The following is a 17,247-nucleotide window of genomic DNA, read 5'->3' on the forward strand; positions in this document are numbered from 1 at the left end:
TTATTTTTCTTGGTGTTGTCTTCTTATTAGTTGTCCTTTATTGTTCAGGTCTGGCCGAAACGCAATGATGTAAAATTTGGGGAAAAAGATGCAACCCAGAAGCCCAGCACCAGAGGCTAAGATGGAGAAGATCTCCACAGCCACCATGTATTTCCCCTTGGAGCTCAGGTATGCTGGGACAAAGGACAACCAAACACTGCAAAAGACCAACATGCTGAAGGTGATGAACTTGGCTTCATTGAAACTGTCAGGTAATTTCCTGGCAAGAAAAGCTGTGGTGAAGCTGATAAGAGCCAGGAAGCCCATATAGCCAAGCACACAATAAAACATGGTTGCAGAGCCTTCGTTACATTGCAGGATAATTTCTTCAGTCACTGAGGTCATATCAACATCTGGGAATGGGGGAGCCATTGTCAGCCACAGAGTACAAATGCTTGCTTGGATGAGGGAGCAGGAAACAATACTGCAATTAGTTAGTTTTTTCCCCACCCACTTCCTCATCCGGGATCCTGGTTTGGTGGCCATAAAAGCCAGAACCACTGTGATGGTTTTTGCCAAGACTGAAGAGACAGCCACTGAGAAGACCATGCTAAAAGTTGTTTGTTGGAGAAGACAGGTCCACTTTCCTGGTTGGCCAATGAATAGGAGTGCCAAAAGAAAGCAGAGCAGGAGGGAGATGAGGAGAATGTAGGTCAGATCCCGGTTGTTGGCTATGACAATGGGAGTGTTGTGGTACCTCAGAAATGCTCCAAGCACAAGAACCGTAGTCAAAGAAAAAGAAAGCGCAAGACAGGTTAAACTGATCCCTAATGGTTCTTCATAACTCAAGAAGCTGATCCTTTTGAGAATACAAAAGTTGCGTTTCTTGTTTGGATAGTATTTGTCTTTGCATCTAGAACATTCATTTCTGTCTGAAAAAGGAAAAAAAACCCCAAACAGATGTGATGGAATTCTCATTAACATTCTGTATAACTGTCCAGGATGGCCTAATTGCAATACAAGGAACAATTTGGGTCTGGTAACTCTCCAGAGACCAAAGATCCATGTTTTGTTTTTTGCATTTAATATTGTTTGATATGTTATTAAATTTGGTTTAATTTTTATTTTATCATTAAAATCTATATATGTATATGAGAGATGGAAAATACAAACCATAGTCATTGTAAAGGTATAATAATAGAAAAAGCATTTCCATTCATCTTCTGAGTGTGTTAGTACAGAGCATATACACCCTATCTGGTTGAATGAGGATTATAGCATGTTGGCCAAAGTGTGCCCAAACTGACAGATCTTGTTCTTACCACTAGCAGGGAAGGTTGCCAGTGCCCAGTGTATAACTAATGCTGATCAGTTAGTCTAAACCTTCTTTGTCTTAGTAGCAAATGTTATATGAGAGTTTCAGTTGATCAAAGCCCTAGTGGATGGGAGAGGTTAATATCTATGGCCCATCTGGGGATAAGCAAGGCATATGGAAGATTCTGACTTGGAATGTAGGATGAGTAAATGGAAAAGGTTATGAATTAATGAAGAAAACGAAAGAAAAAGACAGAAAATATTTTTCTGTGAAAGTAATAGAAAGGGTTTATATATAACAGACATTCATGAAGATAGTCTGGCCAAGTCTTTCTTTCTTTCTTTCTTTCTTTCTTTCTTTCTTTCTTTCTTTCTTTCTTTCTTTCTTTCTTTCTTTCTTTCTTTCTTTCTTGCTTGCTTGCTTGCTTGCTTGCTTGCTTGCTTATTTATTTATTTATTTATTTATTTATTTATCACATTTATATAGCTGCCCATCACACACAAAGTGACTCTGGATGGCATACAACAATTAAATAAAATAACAGATAAAAACAATCATTATAGAAGATAAGACAGATATTATTAAAGTGCATATCATCAAATAGTTTGATTTTTTTAAATTTTAAAATATACACATCCCATGGAGAGAGTGAATATTAATCATAGTGGAGACATCTAAGAATGTCTCTGGTTCCCAAAGACCCCAGGCCTGATGACATAACCATGTCTTGAGAGACTTCCTAAGTGACAGTTGGGAAAGGGTGAGCCTCACTTCAAGGGGGAAAATGTTCCACAAAGAGGGAGATGTGGCAGAAAAGGCCCACCTCTTGGGACCCACCAAATGTAAGCCCCTGGCCATTGGAACACAGAGCATACCTTCCCTGCATATGTTCAGGGAAGCCAAGGTATAGGTTTCATTATGAGTGAAAATCCTAAAATATATTGGGAAATGTAAGTCCTCTAAAGTATAAGTTGGTGTTATAGGTTATTAGGGGTGAATATGAAAGTAAAACTATAGATGGACAAAAGCTGTACTCTACTGAATGCTGGGAAAGAAAAAAAAAATCAGAGTTGGGTTTTGGGGAAAATTGTGAATGAATGTGATTCTGGGAAAAAATCAGCAGGTGACATGAATAGAAGATGAGAATGAGATGAAAGATTGTAGAAAAAGTACTTGGAACATTTGGAGACTCAAGGATGACTGAGAATGGTGACTGATGAAGGTCCTCTCAGAAAGATCTGTCTCTGTTGAATATGTTTTAGGTATATGTCTATTCATACTTTTGCATCCAAATGAATGCCATTATTGTTAAGGGATATAAAAGGAAATATAAAGAAGAGTTAATACAAAAACTACCTGGCAATTACTTTGTGAAGTGTGCCTGGGAAGGCATTTGGCAGAATTCTGAATAAAAGGTACAAAAGATGATAATAAACATTTGGTAAGCGCAGTGCAGCTTCGTATCAGGTTATATCTAGGCAGACCAGATTTCTGCTCTTCAGTAAGAGATTGAGCAGTGTGTCAATAAAAGAAAAAAGGTTATATGTTTGTTGATTTATAGGAAATATATGATAATTTATGGACCTTTTGCTGAAATTTGGAGTTGATGGTTGGTTGCTAAATGTGGTAATAGTTGTATATGATTGAAGCATATGTGATTATAAATGGCAAACTTAGCAAATGGTTTAACATAACCCATGGAGTAAGAAGTCTGGGTGATGTGCCCCAGGTCATTTAATGTCAACAAATACTTGTGGTGATATTAGAAATGTGCTGGTTCACAATGAAAATGTATTATTTTATTTGCAAGTGAGGCTATTTTGTTGGCTGATAGCTTGAATGATTGGCAGTGAATATTTGATAGATTGTATCATGCAAGAAAGAGTACAGATCCGAATATTAATTTTTATAGTTGTCCTTGACAGGGAAAATTAGGTGAATATTTGCATGTTATACATAAAATATCAAAACATTACAGCAAAGAGATGATTTTGTGCCCCTTAGTAGAATGCTTACAAAAGAAGGGAAAATGAATGGAGATGTACAAATGCTGATAGAAAGGTAGTAGGCAGTATGTGGTAGTTTGTGAGGATTGAATGTTTGTTGAAAAAAATGTGTATAAGAAGATGTCTTTGTCTACTTTGTTATATAGAAGAGAGAGCTGAGTATTTTGGGGACTCTGGAGAAAAATCCAACCTTCAAGACCCATTTAAAGGACAGCAGAGTTGGGACCACCAAACCTCTGGGTGTATCATATTTTAGAGGACAACTGCTGTGATAGAAAAGGCACAACTCCTATGTCCCATCAGATGGCCCTGTTTTAAAGATGTGACCTGGAGTATGCCCATACTGTTGGATCTTAGCAAATGGAGAGTAATAATGGCAGATGGGTATTCTGTCAGGTATCCAGGCCAATACCATGAAGGGCTTTATAGGTAAAAATGAGAACCTTGAATTGTACCTGGAAGCTTACTGATAGCTAATGCAACCTGTACAGTGAACGTGTTACTCTGTCTACACTGCTGCATTCTGGATCGGCTGGAGCTTCCCAGCAGTTTTCAATGGTAGCCCCACACACAGCATATTGTGATAGTCAGCACATAAGATGATTAAGGCATGATTGTATGAAGGGAGTCCTGATTCAGGAGTGGGCAAAAGTGGTGTACCAGATGAATCTGAGTTAATGCCTTCCGGGCCATAGCTGTCACCTGCTTTTCAAGCAGAAGCTAAGAGTCCAGAAAGACCTCTAAATTCTGCACCAAACATTCAATCCTCACAAACTACCACATACTGCCTACTACCTTTCTATCAGCATTTGTACATCTCCATTCATTTTCCCTTCTTTTGTAAGCATTCTACTAAGGGGCACAAAATCATCTCTTTGCTGTAATTCTGCATCTGGGGGTGGGGAATACAACCCTATTCAGAACCTCAGATGGAAAATCCATGGTGCTGAAGGAGCCAAGAATACTCAGTGACTCACTCTTGCCACGGCTTAACTTAAGTCTGTTCCTTCCCATCTTGGCCCCAACAGCTTTCATGCTTTGGGGCAATATCTCAACAACATCACTTGCCCAACCTACTATAGGATTGAGATAAACAACTGATGTCATCAACATAATGATGACAGCTGACCCCATGTTGATGGATGACCTCCCTTAGCAGTTTTCTGGAGATGTTAAACAAAAGGGATGAAAATGTTGAGCTCTGTGTAACTCCACAAGTCAGGGCTTTCAGGCTGAACTTCTTCACCCCATCAACGCTGATTGGAACTGGCTATGGAGAAAGGTGAACCACCACAACACCATGTCTCAAACTCCTAATCCCTGCAGTAAGTCCATAAAGTGACCATGATCAGCCATACTGAAGGCTGCTGAGAGATCAAGGAGAATTAGGACAATTGCACCCACCACCTCCATCCAAGCTGTGCCAGATGTAATTAGGAAGCATGATCAATACCATCTCCATACTATGTCCTGGCATGAAACCCAACTGAAAATGGTCTGTGTATTCTGCTTCCTCTAGAGAAGGTTGCAGATTGGACAACAATTGTCCAGACAATTTTCATGGGTGTGGAAAGCAAGAAGCGATTAGATAAAGTGAATGGCTCCTGAATGACTGTGGACTGAAGAAAAAAGGTGGTGACTATTAGAAAGAAGTACGTTGAGGTGATTGGGTCATGCTGAGAGACTGATAGAAAACTGAGTCCCAAACCAAGCATATGAAGGAAACAGGAATGGTTGACAGGAAGAATGAAAAGTGGAAAAAGTTATAGAAAGGGATAGTGAACGTTGGTGTAAACTACTTTTAGTTATATTTCTTCTTTTTCTTATCTTTTCCCTTTATTTTTTTACCCTTTTCATTTCTTTCCCAGAAAGCAAACACCATGATAGGTACTGTATATAAGTGTGCATGTACAGAATTTTTCAATTGTCATAATGCATTCAAAATTATTATTGTTTTGTTTTAAATCAATCCTTATTAACAGACCTTGACTATTGCATGAGATGTATATTTTTTTGATTTTATTGTAATTTCACTGTTTGGTTGTTGTGACCTGCCCAGAGTGAGTTGGGCAGCATACAAGTTTAATTCTTCTTCTTCTTCTTCTTCTTCTTCTTCTTCTTCTTCTTCTTCTTCTTCTTCTTCTTCTTCTTCTTCTTCTTCTTCTTCTTCTTCTTCTTCTTCTTCTTCTTCTTCTTCTTCTTCTTCTTCTTCTTCTTCATCATCATCATCATCATCATCATCATCATCATCAGTCTTGCTTTCTTTCCTGGACTAACTTCAGTTAAAAAAAAAATGGACATGTCTTATTCTTTCACTTTTCTGACTACAATCTCATTATTTAGGTTTGAAAACTCTATATTCTAAAACCCACTCCACCTTGACTTTGTGCAAAATATTATATTAATTGGATGGATTTACTCAGAAAAATCAGGAGCAAATGAACATTTGTTTCCATTCATAATATTTGTGGACATTTCCTGGAATAAGTCTCAGCAACTGGATTAGTTTCACTTCAGAACCCAATTTAATTCTCGGCTTAGTACAGTAGAGACTTTTTTACTAGTTCACAATTTTTTTAAAATTAATTACTCTTCTATGATAGCTAAGGAAGGTTATTCCTTAACTTTTAGGATATTAATCTCTCTCAGACCCTGAGGTTTCCATTAAAACTGAATTAAACAATATTAAGAAGTATGTGCAGTTTTGCAGTTAGATTTCATACTTTCCCAGATGTAAACTCTAAGAGAAAATTGTTGTTCTTTTTTTTTTTAAAATCAGGAAAGAGTCACCATTTTTTAATCAGCAATCTATGCTTGAACACTGCACTGTCCAAAAGCTACCAATTGCCAGCATTGAAAAATGCCTACTGAGGGACATTTTGTCATGCTTTGTGGACATGCAAAAAAGCAAGAACATTTTAGACTCATTTTAATTTTAAAGGTTAATATACAACTGAAACCAGAGGCTTTTCTTTTGGGACTGATTGATAAACATTTGGAAAAAAGTCATGGAGCTTTGCTTTTATATATAACTGCAGTGAGATTCAACATTACCCACAATGGAGGAATGGACGGTGAAGATGATGGAACATCCAGAGATGGCCAAATTGACATCTTTGTTTAGAGAAAATACATTATCTAAGTGTATTGCTGATGGGAAATCCTTATAGATTTTTGCGTGAAACAGAAGAAAATGAACTTTTGCTATATGGTTATGATGATTAGAAAAAAATAGGGAAAAAATAAAAGTCGTGCTGTAACTATAGAGTAAGAAGTAAATTTATATGTATACTAATAACTGTTGTAAAGAAAACCGGAAGCTACTTCTTTATATTTTCTTTGGGGTTTTTTTCTGCATTTGTGGCTTTGTCTTTTTTTCCTTTTCTTTCTCCTTTCTCTTCTTTATTCTAAATATTAGTTTCTGTTAGTTTTTTACCTTTCTTTATTAAAATCTTAATAAAGCTATATGTAAAAAAGAAAAGTGCCTTCTCAAAATATCAGAGCCTCCTACTACTTTGAATTGCTCAAAGTGTAGCATATGTTTTATTCAGTGAAGTTGTTTAGATGGGAGCCAGTGAAAACTTTCATACCTTTCTCAGTTGAGATCCTTCCTTCTGGGCATGGGATACAGTCATAACAGCAAAACGGCTCCCCTTCTTTCACTTTCTTGCTGAAACCAGGATAACAGCTCTCACTGCAAACAGAAATAGGTTGAACCTAGAAATTAAAGAAGAATATGGAGAAGAAATCAGAAGATTTTTTTCCCCAAATGGCAGATTTTATTTATTTGCTTATTTCCAAATTTTGTAGCCTGAGGAGAATTATATTCTGGAGTAGGTAGAATGAAGACTTTTGATTCAATGGGCACATACATAGGAAATGATGAGAGTTTGTCACGGGCATCTTCTGAATTTAGTCATAGGAATAATAGCTTAGAAATAACTTTTCAGCTGTAATAGTAACAATGTAATGCTCAGTCAATTAAATGCCTTGAATCTAGTAGTGCCTCCAATTAATAGCTTGATCGATTAATAAAGACCACCTATTAGTATCAGGAAAAGGCGGAAAGCACTGACTTAAAACCAGAAGAGCTAAGGATAGGTGCAGCCTTGGTCCATGGTGGCCTGGGGATGAGACAGATTGCATCTGGAGGACATGGTGCCCCATGAATTCACCCCAAAAGTTGTTAATGGGTCATCTTTATGCCACAGATGATCAGACATGATGATGATCTCTACAAATTGCTTATGGGGAAATAACTTTCGGTAAGAATTTACTAAAGCACAACAGAAATAATTTTCATACAGATTAGAAAAACAGTGTTAGTTCATAACCAGGGAGAGTAATTAAATCTTACCTGGTTAAACCAGCTGTGCCATGTAATGATCTCATCATGGATGGTGAATGTTTTATCCGGAGGAGCTAGATGATCCATGTTCCCAACTTTCACATGAAGAAAAGATTTGTTTGGGAAAGCAATCAAGTTGATAATATCAAATCCAATTGCTACAATCCCATTCTGGTCAAAGGAAATCTGTTCCCCAGCACTATTGTTAAAAGCAACCCCTCTCAGGAAGTAGTGGAGCTAAATTGAAAAAAAAGAAGTGCAAGAGTTTGCAAAGACTACATTTCCAGTCTCCATGATGATACTTTCCAGAACAAAAAAGCAGACATTTAAGTTGCCTTCTAGGTGTTTTCCTTCTCATTATATTGCAATTAAAGAGGAGATGAAATATGAATTAAAGGATTAGTGGGAGAAACCAAAATATTATTGGTCAAAAAAGAGATGGATTAAATGAATTCCCCTAATGTGCACCTTTTCCCTGATAGTTTGAATCATACTTATGAGAAATTTTTTTTTTTAGAGATTTTCTGACTTTGGGAGTCAGACAATCATTCAGCCATGTATAGACAGATGTATTTCCATGGGAGATTCGTGAGGGAAGGAAGCTTTCTATAGTCATATATAGAACATAGATATAGATAGAATATGTGATATACAAAATGATGGATTAAGGGAATGGATGCAAACAAAATGAGTAATTTGGTCTATTACCTGCCAGAAGTCTTGACTATGAATCTTCCTTCCTACTCTATCCATCCTTGATTTCTTGGTACTTCTAGAGGAGAACAGCACATGTAAAGCATGAGCTATGGCATAAATAGCATTGTAAATGCTGTAGCTGTGGCCAGTCATGTCCATTTCAAAAAAGGTCCCAGAAAGGCTCCATAAATTTTCTTTTCCATTGCAAATATTCCCATCCTCATCATTCATAATTATATCTGTGAATACACAGTCAAAGGCTGCTTGCCAGAAGTGTCTGATAAACCCATCTTCCTTTGCAGTGAAGGGGTTTTGTTCCTCCACAAATGATCTGAACTCTGGAAGAGCAGTGGAGTGCATTGTGAAGAAGAGGGCCCCATGCATTATTTTGATATCCCAAGAATGTAGAAAAATGATTAAATTGAACTCCATCTGTGCTGTCATTATCCACACAATACCTTTTGGTTTATGTCTCACCTCTTCTACATCTGGAATATACTGCAGCCATAACAAATAGGCCAAAGCAATGTATTCTCCATTGAACACCAATACATTAGCTTTACCACCCATGACACGGTCATAGATTTTTGCCCCCTGCTGAAGGATGCCATCAAGTCTAGTGAAATCAGTTAATTTTTGCAATCGTTGAATGAAAGAAACACAAACCCCATTTTTGGAAAAAAGAGGAATCACTCTTTGTATAAATTTTTCTCCCTGGTCATTGTCCATGATAAGGATCCCAATCCATGTCCAATTAAAATGCAGGAGAAGTGAGACAATCCCCCTATGCTGAAGTTCTTCTGGGGGAACCATCTGGTAAAAGGAAAGGCCTGGGGTTTTGTCATTCATGATTGGAGCAGAGCCATAAATGAGCTAGGGAAACAGGAAAAGAACCTAAGACCAGCATGTAGATAACACTTTCAAGCATTAATAGCAATCAACATATGTTGAATTAACAATCTTATATCAACCCTTTAAAACAGCCTTGTCTGCCTTGTTGAGATGAGAATTCCCTGCATTTCTATTCCTGGAATCTGTAGTTCTGGAAGGCCTAAAGCATGGAAGGTGTTGGAAGTCTGTTGAATGCCATCTCAATGATGCTATGGATGAGGAGGAATTACTGATAGAGTATTACGGGATTTGACCTCATGTACAACCCAGCTATAGATTCATAGATGATGGGTTATTGCTGCTTCATATTTCCAAAATACAGGAAGAGGATATATAATCCTTTATGTGTGTACATGCACAGGGATACCTACAGTAGTAGTTTTGTTTAGATGCACAGATGAACGCTGTGATTTGTACATTGATATAAAGTTTTAAATTCTTAAATTTCTACTTCTGTTGAAGATGAAACAAAACTGTTACTTCAGAGGTACTGAGGCATCATTTAGATTTGCAGACATGAGTGAGATTCACTTTCTTGCAACATCCTTTGGTTCATAAGAACAAAACATGGGAATGGCATGGTTTTCTGAACTCTTGTTTCAGGTTGTACTAAGTCTTGTATGACCTCTCTTTCTACGTAAACCCATGAGACTGCCATAGTATTAGAAACAACTGAATCATTTAGTTGAATTAAGCATGTCAAACTGAACCTTTTTGACGCTTCACGGAGATTCAAAGTTTATTTGGAGAATGGATGTGGTTCTTAGCTTTTCCGTTTCTCAGAATTATTGCAGCTTTCCTTCAGTACCTCTGAGCATTTCTCCTCTCCTCTTCCAAAATCTGATTGGTGCTTTCCTGTGTCTTGGTTTGTTTTTCCAGTCCATATACCTTTTTCCTCATCTTCCCTGAAGATTTTGTTTTGTTGACTTGGAGAATAGATTTACTTGTCAGATTGGCGTCTAACCCCCTTTTTATTCCTCTCCCATTCTCTATGCTCAAATAATAATCCCATTCTCCTTCTGCCACTTCTCTCTCTCTCTTCTCTTTTAATGAGTTCGAGAGACTATTCTTGCAGTTAGACTAATTCTTGCTGTTAAACTAATGGTTCTTGATTACTTTTGTTCATTCCGTATTATCTATGCAATTGGAATAATACTGTACACAATTCACAGAATAACAAGGTTTTATTCCGAGAACTGCCTGTTCTTCCACCTAGCTGTTCTAACAAGTGGGCCAGTTTAGGACACCTAAGCAGTTTGGGCATGATGGGCTCTTAAACCTTTAGTAGAAGAGTTAATTTTTTTTAAGAATTCTTGAAAGGTTATATATTTTAGTTGGGGAAAGCCAGTTTTTACATTATTTGAGCATAATTTCTTTGTAAGTTGTAGAATTGTAGATTGCTGCGTGGCCCTTTCCTCTCCCCTCTCCCTGCTGCCTAAATGAGGTATAAAAGGGATGTACCAAACATGTCACAGAGAAAACTTTGAAGCTATTTGACTGAAAAATTACAGGATTTATTATGCCCCAAAAGATCTACTACCACTGGTGTTTTTATCTTTTTCTACAAAATAATGTAAGAACTGTACGGGCCTTGATTATTTCACTTTATATAGCTTATAATCAACTCTTCCATAGAAATGAATCTTATATCTGAAATTCCAGATCAAAAATGTCATTTCTGAGCCTTCAATCTCAATTGAATCTTGTTAGATGTGTTCTCCTCCCCTAGATGCTATATGAAGGGAAATTTGAGGATAATTCCATCAAGAGCTGTTACATTATTCTGTAAGTTTCTTATGTAATCATTAGTCATTAATATGTAATGAAATAAAATTAAAATTTATAGATATACAAAGTACAAATATTTTTCTCAAGCAGTAGTTTTTAATAATAGTAAGTGCAAGAAACATTTAGCAAAATTCTTTGTACGTTCAGAGGTCTAATTCATCTAGATTAAAGGAAACAAGGTGTGTGCTTGAATTTCTCTTGCAATTTATCACTGTAAAGGATTAATAATCATGCTAATGTCAATGCCCATTCCCTTGCACATTGGTTGCTTTGCTATCAGTGGGTCTTAAGTTATAGAATATTATGTTTCACACTGATTTCAGTTGGATCTCATTTTGCTAAAAACAAGAACAAAAAGGCTAGTTCTGAACATGTCACTGAACTCCAAGCTTTACATACCATGTAGTCTCATGAAGACGGTTGTTTAGAACAAGCCACCTACTTTGGATTCACTCTATGAGGTTTTGTGTAAGGAAACAGCTATTCATCAAAATTAAGAAATAACACCCTCCCAACTTCTTCATTTAACTTACAATAAATGAAAGGATTGGGATTTACGAGCCCTATGTCTGGTAAATAAGAATTAAATCATGCAAAAGTTAAAGAGCCAATAAGAAAATTCTTATATGCCTTTAGTGATATTCACATTCTGCTAGGTTCAAGGGACTTAGTTCCATATAAATGGATATAGCATTGCATGCTAGATGGATAATTTCTGAGTATCTGACTCTAGAAATTTCAGGGGAGTTATTTTTGATCTGTGCTACCTGAATAAACTTAACATTGCAATATGAAATTGCATTGTGATAGTAGGACAGTAAAAGTTCCATGAATTTTATTTGCAAATGATGTCTTACCTGTGGAATCTTATAGATATCCAAGATAGTTGCAATCTGAAGGGAGATCTGGGCATACAGTCCTCCAATAGCAGCGATGACATTACTCTGGATGTTACATAGGTAGTTGGGGACCAGTCTCTCAGCTGCTGATAGAAGTAGCATGGTGGCCTGATAAGTCCTTTGAGCATTGTTATAGCTATCATAAATATGGAAGCCCAAGGTGAGATTGGGTAAGATTTGTGGGTTTTCATTGATTTCCTTGACTGCAAATGCCAGAGCCAGGATGTGCTGGTAATTCTTAGGGACTCCACTGCAATGAGGGTTGCACAGCACATCAGAAGGATACTCTACCAGGTCTTAGATTCTAATCAGTAGTTATAGTATAACAGGCCAGCATCAATTAATCCTATTTTTCTGACACTGTAAATTAGCAGCCATCAGGAGGTAGGATTAATATGTACTTATCTGCAACTGTATAATGCTTAAATAATATTCATCAGCCTTCCTCAAGCTGTGTGAGCCTCAGCTGTGTGTACGTCACTACACAGTATTCCCCAATCAGCATAGCAATAGCTGAGAATGGCTAGAATGGAAGCCCATCTTTGTGGCGATACTCTGATTTGGGAAGTGTGCTTTAAAGATTGAGCATCGTCACATAGATGAGCTTCCCCACTTTATCTTCCACATGTTACATTCTCTGCTTTTCTTGCATCTACTTAAATTCACCCCAGTCAATCAGCTATTATTCTTTGATGGCAGTGATAGATGGATTATTTCAGCCATCAGAAATGTGTGAAAATGCAAACAAACAATAATTCCATTCCTTACACATGCTGTTCCAGTAATATCGGTGGGGGGTGATCCTTGAAGGTAACTTCATCAGAGATTGGAGCAAGTTGAGAAGAAATGCCTCCAACCATAATGTCTCCTGCATGATGGTACCTGTGATATGGAGGATACGGATGAAGGATGCTACACCTGTGAGATTTGCACCCCACATGAGGAAGCAGCACTAGCAGCCAGACCAGTAAAGCTGCCATCCCCAATACAAGGACAGATTTCAAAGATACTCTTTTTGTTCCTATGTCATGAACATTAACATTTCTGTTATTAACACTGTCTAATATGAATGGTAGATTATCCAGGATCAGAATTGTGGATCCTTACCATTCCATAATTCTTCCCTTTCTCCACAGCTCTAAATGATATTGATATTTCAAGACAAAAGAAAGAGAAGCGACATCCCACATAGATCTTTTTTTATTAGCTTTTTGAATGGGTACTGAAATATAGAGGGATATTGAGAAGCAGTAGAATTAAAAATAGTAATTTTAGATGGACAAACAGCAAGGTAATCATTAAGCTGGAGTTCAGTTCCCTAGGGCAGTGCTGAAGAAGTTCTGTTTTTCACAGTTGAACTATTGTTGTCTCTCCTATATTTATAGGAAGTAGGATATTTGACTTAGATCAGGAATCAGGAGTATTTGAGTGATTGAAGGCCACATAGATATTTTGGGAACAGCTTGATGAGGGTAGTGGGTGAAGTGATGATGCCAAGAGATGTGCTTGAGATTTCATGGGTTTGTTTGTGGTGGTATTCTGAAGCTGGCTTGCTGATAATATGAATCAGCCTTGGACACTTGGAGAATTAGTGTGGTCATACCTAAACTTTACAGAAATGAGGGACCACCAAATGATTGATTGTAATATAAATAGGGATAATTTCTGCTTAAACAGGAATAAGTGGCATGAAATTGTAAATCATTCAGTCCAAATTACTGCTTAATTTCTTCAAAACTGAGCACCAAACATAGACAAGACACAGAGAAGGACCCAAAGGAAGTAGATATCTGAAGGTATTGTGATAGGCCTCAAGATCCATCAAGGTGGACTGTTTAAATAGGTCCTTTCCCACTAGGGAGAGAAGGCACACCTCAAAACTCCACAGCAGTCAGAGAATCACGTGGATGTCAAGGGCCAAGTTCATGTAATATAGAGTCCAAGAAAAAAACTAGATATTGTTTGTGTCCTCTCATATGTGTAGGGTCAGTCCATGGTTGTCTTGGTATCCATAGAATCCTAGACCAGTCCAGACCACTTACCAAGGGAAGTTATGTTGAAGTCCCCCAACATTACAATTTGGGGCAACTCCCCCACACCCAGCAATTGGGTTGGGCAGTGTGGGAATGATATAGAAGCAGCAAACCCAACTGGCAGCTTTGACTCAGCTGCACAAAGAAGGTCTCATACCTGCCTGCATGTGAAGTAGTGGCACTTGATGCCACCTGTGACTGAGAATATGGATAAGAGGGAAAGATGATTACAGGAGAGATTTCTTAGTCTAGGAAGTAGGGAAGCTGAGAAGGAGGCTCAGGGAGTAGCCATGCTGTGCACATACCAACACATTCCAAGAGCTATGACATATCCATAGTTACCCCCAACTCACCATTTGTGGCAGCATGATGAAAAACAAATAGACAAAGCATTTGACTGAAATGATTGGATTTAACAAGAGCAACAAGACGTGATGAACTTGAACTTTGGAATTATGCATTATAAATTTAGTTTCTTTCTTTCAGATCTTAGGTAAGAGAAATAAAAGTGTAGGGCTCATGTCAGTTTAGACATACATGCACAATATAATCTGCTCCCATTTGGCTTGGACAGGAAGGTTCTTATGGATGGAAGGGGGAGCACCACTTGGCAATCAGTTACCTTCCTGTGCCTTGTTGAGCTAATCCTTGTTTCCTGAAAAATTTTTCTACCATGAAAAGAACACCCTTTCCAAGCTCCTCATTTTCCCTACAGTCTGGACGTCAAAGGAAGAATAGCCTTGAAGGGCTTGGGAACCTCCAAGAGCCATGAGCATGATCAGAACTTTTCATCCCACCCCACTCCTTGATATTCTGATATGTCTTCATTTTTTTTCCTGTTGAGAAACTGAAATTGAGGCTGTCTCTCTCCACCCCTCCACCCTGTTTTGCACTAATGAAGGTAAATTGCTAGTTTAATTGAGTGTTTTTCCTTCTCTGCATGCCAATTTCCATGACAACATCTTTGGGCATGTTGGGTTACACTTCAACTTAACAAGGATACTTTAGGTCAGAGACTCACTGAGGATGGGGTAATGCTGAGGAGGGAATTGTATTTATTAATTTTGCATAGAATAAATTAATTTGTCGAATGTCGAAAGCTACCTACAAACAAGTAGTTTGGGGGTAATACCCCCCCACCCCCAGCAATCCTTAACTTTCTTTGCAGCTCTAGAACTACATGGCAAGTCATGGTTGCAAATTCCCAACTTCATGTGAGAATGGACACACACATTTCCAACAAAGGTGTTGCTCCCATTCTCTATTTCAGTAATTAGCTAGGGTCTTCTAGAGTGACAGTGCAAACAGCATCAAATGCTACCAATTTTTAAGGAGACTTACACATTCAGGGATTCCAAAAATGAAGCTACAATGATCATCCAATCAATACAATTTATTAAATAATTTTTGTGGTTAATGGCATCAATGACAACCCAATAATTATTTGCTGTACAATAGTTACCATTAGTAGTTTATAGGCTAGCATGGATCTCTTAATCAGTTAACAGTTTTGTTGTGAACTGCCCAGAGTCCCTCCTTGTGGGGGAGTTGGGCGGTGATATAAATTTGACATATAAATAAAATAAATAAACAGTCTAAAGTCTATCACAGAGATCCTAGGCAGAGTGGCCAAAGTCCCAGATTGTGGCTGCCATAGTTGCAAGTGCAGCTTGCTCTCCTACTGAGGGGTGGGGGAGGCAGGAACTATACAGGCAGATGATTCTGAGCCATCTGTAAAGCTCTGTGATGCACAGTTGTAGGCAAGAGATCTATTTGCCTTTGCAGTTCTCTTTGAAGTTATAGCAAGGGTGGAGCTGTAGCTAAATGACTGATAATGACTGGCAACCTCTTTGAATCTGAGAGCAAGATGCCAGGTCCTCCTGAGACCAGGACAAATTGATTGTCTATCTTTATTATATTCGAGGCATGCTAGCTGTATGTCATAGTTTATAGTTACAGAATTAGTAGAAACTTGACAACCTGTGACCCATTGGGTCATTGTTTCAGAGATATTTCCTTACCTTAACAGAGGAACAGAATGACGAAGGTCGGTGGGACCCTGAGCAACTTACGACTTGCTGCCAGCTTCACCACTGACGTTGCGTATGGGAAGTTGGCAAAGAGCATCAGAAATCTTCCTTTTCCCTTCCTTGGATTGTGGACTATGAGGAAAACTGCACCCCCACTCCCTATTACGGTGTATCCCCAAGGGTCCCCTTCCTGGAGAAAGGAAGATGGCTCACCCATTCACCATTGGCAACCCCCAGCCAGCCCTACCTCGCCAGCAGGCATCTGAGTCACCCCTTCATCCTTCCTTCAACACCTATCGCCATTAAAAAACTTAAATTTCAGCCTTGTTTCCAAAACAGCCAATTGCTGCTCACCTGTTAGGCCTTGTTGCCAGCCAATTGGGCACAGGGGACAGAGGGAGGCAGGAAAGTGGTCAGGGATATGCCCAGGATGGTCATGTGACCTGGGCTGACTGCTGCTATGTGGCAGCACAGCAGTGCTGAAGCAGCCACAAGTGTCCCAAATTTCAATGCCATGGTAGCAATGGGTCTTGGATTTTGGACATATTGTGTAAATTAGACTATTTGAGGTACCTTGGTTCAAATATTTTTGTCCTATGATGCACCTTTTGAAGGTTATAGACATTAGAGTTTTAGTAGTATATAGATGATTGTTCAGAGTTTAAATCCAGATCTTAAACCTGTTGCACTCCTTTGAGGGCCATTTATCACTAAACTTCTTAGGGTCAGTTGTATGACAGATACTTCTCATTTTTTAAATTCTTGCTCTGGTGTTCAAATAAGCCCACCAAACTGAGGTGCGTTCTTCTACCTACTATCAGACCCCTGAAAATATGAGAGCATTTATCGACTAGCCTCCTTCAAGGTTTACTTACTCATGTTTCTATCCCACCAACTGGTTCCTGACCAACTCAGAAAGGTGGTACATGATCCTATAATAATAAAATGTAGTCACTGAGATTCCTTCTCATCAGCAAGTAAGTAACAAAGGAACAAAAAGTGAATGTGCTTCAGAAAAGTTGCTGAAAAAGAGGATAAAGTCTCAAGAACTTATAAGAAAAAGTAGGCTACATCACTCCCCTTTACTTAACACTTGATTTTGCTTTTCAAATTAAAATAACTGCAGAATATTTGGAAAATGCAGACACATTATATCAATCAGGATCTGTGAGGGATATTTTGATGAATATTCTACATTGCCTAGAAATGCAAAAATCTAAATGAAAAACTTTTGACATAGGATGAAAGAGACTGATTGTTAA

The 17,247-nt window shown here is 38.1% G+C and overlaps 1 protein-coding gene across 1 annotated transcript; it reads right to left on the bottom strand.

The window, feature by feature from the left end:
• LOC148215716 (vomeronasal type-2 receptor 26-like) lies at positions 1-12,902 on the bottom strand. Its single transcript, XM_088142406.1, has 6 exons — positions 12,691-12,902; positions 11,881-12,172; positions 8,357-9,217; positions 7,658-7,885; positions 6,891-7,017; positions 1-911 (listed from the first exon to the last, which is right to left on the bottom strand). The coding sequence occupies exons 1-6, from the start codon at positions 12,900-12,902 to the stop codon at positions 1-3; spliced, it is 2,631 nt and encodes an 876-aa protein (XP_087998532.1).
• Between the last annotated feature and the right edge of the window lie 4,345 nt (positions 12,903-17,247).

Source organism: Python bivittatus, unplaced genomic scaffold, assembly GCF_059951505.1.
Source record: "Python bivittatus isolate LINGU-HERP-01145 unplaced genomic scaffold, Pbiv_v1 ctg000440_np1212, whole genome shotgun sequence".
In the NCBI taxonomy this organism is placed as follows: domain Eukaryota; kingdom Metazoa; phylum Chordata; class Lepidosauria; order Squamata; family Pythonidae; genus Python; species Python bivittatus.